The sequence below is a fragment of the Sebastes fasciatus genome, chromosome 21, assembly GCF_043250625.1.
Source record: "Sebastes fasciatus isolate fSebFas1 chromosome 21, fSebFas1.pri, whole genome shotgun sequence".
NCBI classification, from domain to species: domain Eukaryota; kingdom Metazoa; phylum Chordata; class Actinopteri; order Perciformes; family Sebastidae; genus Sebastes; species Sebastes fasciatus.
In genome coordinates this window covers 6,315,647-6,323,723 of record NC_133815.1, presented here as the reverse complement: position 1 = coordinate 6,323,723, position 8,077 = coordinate 6,315,647, and the positions used below count along the sequence as shown (strand labels likewise).

At 39.2% G+C, this 8,077-nt stretch overlaps 1 protein-coding gene across 1 annotated transcript; it reads right to left on the bottom strand.

Moving 5' to 3' along the window:
- Positions 1-2,824: 2,824 nt before the first annotated feature.
- Positions 2,825-7,848, bottom strand: LOC141759983 (inositol monophosphatase 1-like). Its single transcript, XM_074622550.1, has 9 exons — positions 7,708-7,848; positions 6,463-6,568; positions 6,190-6,326; positions 5,992-6,096; positions 4,783-4,828; positions 4,589-4,697; positions 4,090-4,198; positions 3,210-3,361; positions 2,825-3,040 (listed from the first exon to the last, which is right to left on the bottom strand). The coding sequence occupies exons 2-9, from the start codon at positions 6,523-6,525 to the stop codon at positions 2,910-2,912; spliced, it is 852 nt and encodes a 283-aa protein (XP_074478651.1). The 5' UTR covers positions 6,526-6,568; positions 7,708-7,848; the 3' UTR covers positions 2,825-2,909.
- Positions 7,849-8,077: the final 229 nt, after the last annotated feature.

Below are 8,077 nucleotides of genomic sequence, written 5' to 3'. Positions count from 1 at the left end.
GAATGGACTAGATATGGACGTTTGTGCAGAAATAAATGCTGCAGCTCCTCCAGACCAACAGAGGTTTCCCGTGTCTTGTGAAGTGACGGGGCTCCGCAGAGAGAAACGTTATCGTCTCCGACCAAAACTCCGGTGTCTTCTCTGTTCCCTCCGGCCGCAGTAAGGAGGCAGAAGCAGGAAAAGCCAACACTAGGATCAGCATTGATTCATGGAGAGACCTTCGTCTGGTCAGCTAACATTACTGCCATGCAGCTGAAATATAGAGTGATATTGTGGTTTTAGCTGACGTGTGTCGCCTCACTGTTTTGAACATTGCTCGTCCATGTCTATGTAGCGCGAGCACAAGCGCGAGCAACAGGACGCTGACTTTCGTTGACTTAACGGCCACAGGTGTCGCTGTTAACAAGCATTTCTGATTCTTACAAAGAGTCCCTTTAATAAATTACACAGTACCACTAAATTCAATTTTTTTTCTGCAGCCAGCAGGTGGCGCTGTGCCCACAAGGTTTATTAGTAGCCTATATTTGTCAATGAGGCAACTGGTGTGTTTGAACCATAGTGAACAGTTGATGAATGATTAAAACACATAATCATATTTAATGATGAACAGATGTGTTATAAAACATTTATCAACTGCTTCTAAATATGTTTAAATACTCATGAAGACACGCTGAGCTTGAAATTTCATTCCTGACCCTGGATACTGTAGTTTCACAAAAACATCTAACTCAAGGACCACTTACTGGAGTTCTACTGGAGCTTTCAGCCGCATGCATGGCCTTTGTTGGCGGATGGAGTTTCCTCAGTTGTCATGAAAAGTTAAAAAAGTATTATCAATCACTCATTACCTGTTTATTCTGTCAGTTATAGATGCTTCACATGGGTAGAAATGCATTAATAAACACTTTGAAAATGTCCATAAATATGCTTATAACTAAAATATGGTGTATTACATATATTTAATATTATTATAATTATTTATACACTGCTTGTAAATAGGTTGAAATGACATGGTACATTTTAATATCCAAAATATTTTAATGTTTTCAATTAAATATGATTTAGGAGGGTATAAAATCATAATTTTAAGTCATTTAATGTTATTAAAATACTAGTCTCAAGTAATTTCCCTTTGCATCCCTTAGCAATAAAATGATTGAGTGCTAATAAGATTCCATTTAATGTAACTGTTACACGTTAAATCACTTATTTACTATGTAGATATTAACTTAAAAAGATTGCATCCATTTAGCCAACACAATGCATCAAATATGAGTGAATTCAGCTGTTTAATTATCAATTTTTCAAATATCCTTTGGATTAAAATGGTATTATGGATGAGGAAAACACTGAAAGTTTCAAGTCAATATGCTAAATTGACTTTTTTGAACTCGTGTGTGCTCCTCTGACCTCCGTGACATTTACTGAATCGTCCTACAAGGCAAATTCCAGCCATCTGCTACTCTGGGCAAGTTCAAGCAAATGTTAAGATGTACTGTATTTGCAACTATTATCTGGCCTCGCTCTAGTGCAACACATAATTTCACCCCCATTTCCCTTACATGATAATAAAAAAAAAGAGCTTCATATTTCACATCTGATACTCAGAGTGCTGTGGAATTAAATTTTTTGCCATTTGAAAGACAGGCAAACAACATCTCTATTATAGCATCACATACATCATCATACACTACAGCAGTGGCAGATGCATAGTGGCATAATTATACAATGAAATTGCAGTTATTTATGTTTCAAAGGCACCAGTTCAAACACTCTTCATCCCCCCCTCTCCACCCCCACCCCAACCTCCTGCTGTTATTGCTGCTGCTGTTGTTGTTCCTGCTGTTTGTGTTGCTGATGCTGCTCCAGTCACCGTTGCTGTTAGTTTTTTTCACTCTCAGCTTGCTTCTCCACCTTTGCATACTTCATGTGCGACCGATCTCATAGCCAGCTGTTAATTTACAGATCGAAATAACAAGAGCAGAAATAAAAACAATACCTCATCTCGTGGGTGGGGTTATAGCTTTTCTCGTTGTAAGGCTAGAAAAGGTGTTGATGAAGGATAAAGGGGCTCAGGGCATGCTGTCAATCTATAGTTAAGTACAGTCCACTATACAAACTTATTATTATTATAAGAAATACTAAGTTCAACCAAATGAGAGCATCTTGAAGATCCCATCTAATTGCTGATGCATTACTGGCCTCTAGTGGTGGACAGCAATATGAGTGTAATAAACTGAGTAAACAGCAATAATGCTGAAATAGAGGCACTCAGGCAACTGTGGTGTTCTCTGTAAGTAAATTATATGACACTTGACAGGGCCAGTGTTTATAAAGTCACTTCAACATTGACTCAACTCCATGCTAAAGACTACTGCCTCTAATGAGGATAATCACCCCGGCAGAATTCCTCTCATTTCCATCAGATAATTACACATTAGAGTCACATGAGACTGAGGGAGGAGAGATAAATTCAGTGATTGGAAATTCAGTTAAAATAAGCATCAGTCTCAGAGCAGCCTCTCCTGCAATCTGTCGTGGTCGAGTTCAAAATTGTGGAAAATTAAACTGAAACATAATATCTGGATGTGGGTCTACAAACTGAATAATTCATGTCTAATGTAAGATCAAATGGTCAGCTATACATACAAAAGACATGCATGCAAATTACAATATGCTGGTATACAAAAGTTCCCCTCTTCAATTCATGTTTTTGATCACAGAAAATCACAGAAGAGTGATCAAATGTAACCTGGAGGTCACTTGAATTGGTGACTGAATTGAAAAATGTGCAGCCAGTATGCAAAAATGAAAAGACAATCAGTGGTGATTAAAGCACAATAACTTTATTCACGACGTACAGCGACTTTGCTCTTGTAGTCATTTGAAAATGCATGGATTGGATATTCTCATTTCTTCTTCTGTACTATAGCGTCGTCCCTCACAACATCGAATGGGTCAATTTCCTTGATGATCCGCTCAGCAATAACCATGTTGTTTGCTGAAAGCATCCTTCGAGACATCAAATCGAACGGTCCCCCTAAATAGCCAAACAAAGCCTTCATTTAAAGGGGTTTCACCAAAAAACGAATCCTGCTTTTAATACTTATAACCTTCTCATTCATTTATTTAAATTTGTAAGACTTTGCACTCAGTTTACTGCTGCATATACCTTGATGGTCTGTGATCAGATCTGAAAGCATACACACCGTTAACATCCAGTACTATTCCTCCGGCTTCTCGGACTATGACCACTCCAGCAGCAATGTCCCAGAGGTGGATCCCAATCTCAAAGAAGGCCTCCGACGCCCCCGACGCCACCAGACACATGTTAGTGGCAGCTGTCCCCGACCCACGGAGCCTGTCAGGACACACCAGTTGGAGATGAATGAGTTAGGGCTGTCAACCGATTAATATATTTAATCTTGTCCATGATAATGTCGATTAATCGCAAATTAATCGCACATTTGTCATCTGTTCAAAATGTACCTTAAAGGGAGATTTGTCAAGTATTTAATACTCTTATCAACATGGGAGTGGATAAATATGCTGCTTTATGCAAATGTATGTATATATTTATTATTGAAAATCAATTAACAACACAAAACAATGACAAATATTGTCCAGAAACCCTCACAGGTACTGCATTTAGCATAAACAAATATGCTCTAATCATAACATGGCAAACTGCAGCCCAACAGGCAACAACAACTGTCAGTGTGTCAGTGTGCTGACTTGACTATGACTTGCCCCAAACTGCATGTGATTATCATAAAGTGGGCATGTCTGTAAAGGGGAGACTCGTGGGTACCCATAGAACCCATTTTCATTCACATATCTTGAGGTCAGAGGTCAAGGGACCCCTTTGAAAATGGCCATTCCGGTTTTTCCAAACCAAAATTTAGTGTAACTTTGGATCGTTATTAAGCCTCCTTCGCGACAAGCTAGTATAATATGGTTGGTACTAATGGATTCTTTAGGTTTTAGGTTTTAGCCTGGCTAAAACCTCCGAAAGCTTGATTGTCTTAACTCAAGTTTAACAAAAACAATCTAATCATGAGTCAGCGTATGCATGTCAAGACCACTCACCCATGCACTGGGATGCAGAGGATCTTCTGCATGGTGCCGAAGATCTTACTCACTGTCTCCTTCCTCCTGTCAGTTCCATGCTCACAGATGATAATGGACTTGTTGATATCTGCAATGACAGCATGCCAAAGGGGTTAATGTCATGTATAATTACAGGTGTGACGGTGACTGTAAAGGTGCACACACACACACGCTCATACATACAGAACCAGTCAAAAGTCCTCCAAATTGAATGCGTGTAACCTTTTTAATCCAGAGGATTCTGCTTGAATGCTTCATTATATTCTTAGAAAAATGTGTAACCTCGAGGTCCTTGAAGTGAAAGGGATGATTGTGTGTGGGTATTTCTCCACATATTAAATTTCAAAAGCAAGGCAAAGGATGGCACACGTTTATGGTCACTGCAAAGCTCAATTTGTGTACTTTCTTTCATTTTCAAATATGCAAAATAGTCACACACGAGTATGATATGATATGCACAGAAATATGACCGTATTACCTTTTACGTCGGACACCTGAATCTGCTCATCATCGCAGAAAGCTCCGTGTCCCTTCCGTGCTTTATACATCTTGTCTTCCAAGCAGCTGTACACCACACCGAACTCCAACTGAAAACAGACGGCACTCTTTCAGCTTTGGCATAAACAAGTATGGATGAAGTACTTTTATTGACTGTTGTGTGATTTCACATACCTCCTTATCGACGGCAAAGGCAATCGACACAGCCACGAACGGGAATCTGTGAAGAAGTAGTTTCATGTGCATCAGATCAGAGTGTGTGTGATTGCGTAGCCTGTCTTACCCTGTGCATCTATGAATAGGTATTTTAAAAGAAGCATTTCATAAATGATGGTAATTCCTTGAAGGAGGATGAAGATCGCTAGGGGTCAACTGCAATTTATATGGTTTGTCAATAAGATACAGTTTTCACTCTGTTCATCTCAGAGTTTTTATACACATATCTTGAGGTCAGAGGTCAAGGGACCCCTTTGAAAATGGCCTTGCCTGTTTTTCCTCGCCAAAATTTACCCTAACTTTGGAGCGTTATTTAGATTCCTTCCCGACAAGCTAAGATGACATGATTGGTACCAATCGATTCCTTAAGACTGAAAGACAGAGTAGCGGCCGGGCCCGTTGGCGGGCTGTCGGATTTTTAAGAGGTTAATAGTCTATTGCTATTGCACACTTTGCTATTGTACATAGTATGTTATTGTTATTCAATGTTTATATTTTATATTTTCTAAGCTAGTTGTAGTAGTCTGGTATATTTATAATGTATTCTAATATACTCTTTATATTGTGTATATTATAGACATGTATCTCTAGTGTTGATATGTATATTAACTGTGTATTTACTGCTCCTGTACATTCTCTGGATAACCTGCTGCTGTCACACAAGAATGTCTCAATTTGGGATCAATAAAGTCCATCCATCGATCTACTATAGTAAAAGATCGATACCTGACGTCCGTGTATCGATACAATATTGCAATGCAAAATAACGCGATACTATGCCGTATCGATTTTTTCCCCCATCCCTCCACCAATGAGGTTATGTTTTTGGTCTGGTTTGTTTGTTTGTTTGTCAGCAGGATTACGGGAAAAGCACCAGCCCGATTTTCATGAAAGTTGGTGGAAAGGTGTAGCATGGGCCAAGGAAGAACCCATTAAAGTTTCACTTTCGTTAACACTGCGAGTTAAGACATGGCCTTGGCGGAGGTCTGCGTTCTCCGAGTGCCCTTTTGGTTAAATACTGTGAATATCTGGTGCCCTGCAATAAAACCTTTATTTAATTTAAAGGACAAAATACACTTCTAATGCTTCTTGTATTGACACAGCTGTTGAGTTTGTCCTGTTTGGTTTGATCAGCTTGAAGTAAATGCATTAACACAACAATCTTACCCATGAACAAAGTTCGTGGTGCCGTCCACCGGGTCTATGATCCATGTGGGTTTATCAGTCAAGACAATCTGAACCCCGCTTGCAACTGACTCTTCTCCAATGAAACTGCAGCACAGAAGATCCAATAACAAATATCAAGATACCGTATGAACCAAACAGTACAAAGATTCATATACAGGTGTGTACAGTATGTCTCACCAGTGTGCGTCTCCAAATTGTTCTTTAAGAGACCCGATGATGATTTTCTCCACCCTCTGGTCAGTCTTAGTGACGAGGTCTACAGAGCAGCTCTTTGTCTGGACCTTTATTTCATCCTCCCCGGCTTTTCTAATTACCTAAAAAAATGGAACATCATTGGCACATGCTTAGGGATCATGAGGATAAAATAGGGTATATTTTGATCATCACAATATCTTCCAAAATATTCAAACCCCAGAGGAGAAAATACACTCAGAGATGGCTCTTACGTACCGCTCCAGCTGCTCTTGCCACTTGAACAGCAAAGTCATATGCATTCTGCCATTTGTCACTCATTGTGTTTGTATGGGGGCCGGGCTTACTGTAAAATGAATAAAGCCTGTAAAAAAAAAAAGTAGTCAGCATGTGTGGCATAAAAGGTGTAACGGTGACGCCCCGTCTCTGAGGCACCAAATACTTCTAATCCTGCATGCTTAGCACGCTCCTCTCAACAGAGTGAGTTACGCAACACGTCTTCCGCAGCTGGCATCTATCTGCCTGTCCTGCGTTGTATTAAATCAACACCAGGGACAACTGGTTTTTACACTTTAAAATGTGAAGAATCAGTGATGTTGGCGAGGGCGTAGGTTTATTTTCAGAAGTGGGTGGGGCACAAAAAAGTCTCACATAAATGAATAAAAATGAAATGCATGTGAATGCCATTTCTTGCATTTTATATTTTGCGATTTAAAAGGCAGCACTTTATTGTGAAATTTGTCATAGCATGCTTTACAGATTAGTGGCAGTCTCAGTGGTGGAAGACATATTCAGATCCTTTACTTAATACCACTCCGTGAAAGTACTCCACGATAAGTAAACTTCCTGCATTCAAAACTATTATCATCAAAATGAACTTGAAGTATGAAAAGTAAAAGTACTCATTCTGCAGTAAAATGTAATAAATGATGTTTCTAGATTAATATTACTGCTGCATTGATGTGTATGTTGCATGTTACTGCTGTAGAAGTTTTTAACTCCTTTATATACTGTTGTTTAATCGACAGCAGTGCATCATATTTTATAAGATCATCATCATGTTTGTAGCGTCGCTGTTCTGTGAGAAACCTGTGTTCAGCTTTGTGACGATGCATTCTGCAGCTGATCCAAAAGGCTTTTTAAATAGTTTATTTAGCTTAAAAAGTAATAGAATTTTCTCAACCCAGAAAGGATTTTTTCTCTCTCCACTGAACAGGAAGGGGATGCAAAATTGTAATCTGAAAAGTAAAGCTGTAGTGGAGTAAAAAGTATAATATTTGCCTCTGAGATGTAGTAGAGTAGCAGTATACAGTTATAGAAGAGGAAATAGTAGTTGCTGCTTTATGAGAAATCCACCCTCATAAAGAGTTTTTTGTTACAAGTTACACAATAATGACAAAATGTTAGAGTTATTAGACAATCATCCATCCACTCAGCACACACCTGTACACCTTTTATGCACATATCATCCATGCAATGCTATAGAATGAAAGGAAACCGTACCTGGTGAAGTCAGGTAGGCAGGCTGTCAAAGGTCCTAGATGCTACTGCGTCTTCTTTAGAAAAGCGTAACATTAAGTTCCCTAACTGGAGAGATGAAGCAACTTGAAAAAAAAAAAAGTTGGCATGACAGAGTGGGAAAAGTACTAGCACCGCCCTCATGTCTTTCTTCATAGCAAACCTCAATAACATTCTGTCCTTCTGTGAAGACCTGCAACAACATGATGTGCAGTACATCGAGTGCATCAATGTAAGCAAGTGGAAAATTTTGGATTCAGGAAGACACACCCTGCTCTGTCACACATTTACATGCCATTGCTGACATGACTAAAACTCATAAATTAGATCCGCTGAGGTGAAAATCATACTTGTT

What these genes read in the sequence shown, in the direction of transcription:
- LOC141759983 (XM_074622550.1), bottom strand. Translation starts at nt 6,525, where the DNA reads ATGAGTGACAAATGGCAGAATGCATATGACTTTGCTGTTCAAGTGGCA. An exon ending in TGGCAAGAGCAGCTGGAGCG is followed by an intron (nt 6,327 to 6,462) that starts GTACGTAAGAGC and finishes CCATTTTTTTAG; the next exon opens with GTAATTAGAAAAGCCGGGGA. An exon ending in CTCTGCATCCCAGTGCATGG is followed by an intron (nt 3,362 to 4,089) that starts GTGAGTGGTCTT and finishes GTGTCCTGACAG; the next exon opens with GCTCCGTGGGTCGGGGACAG.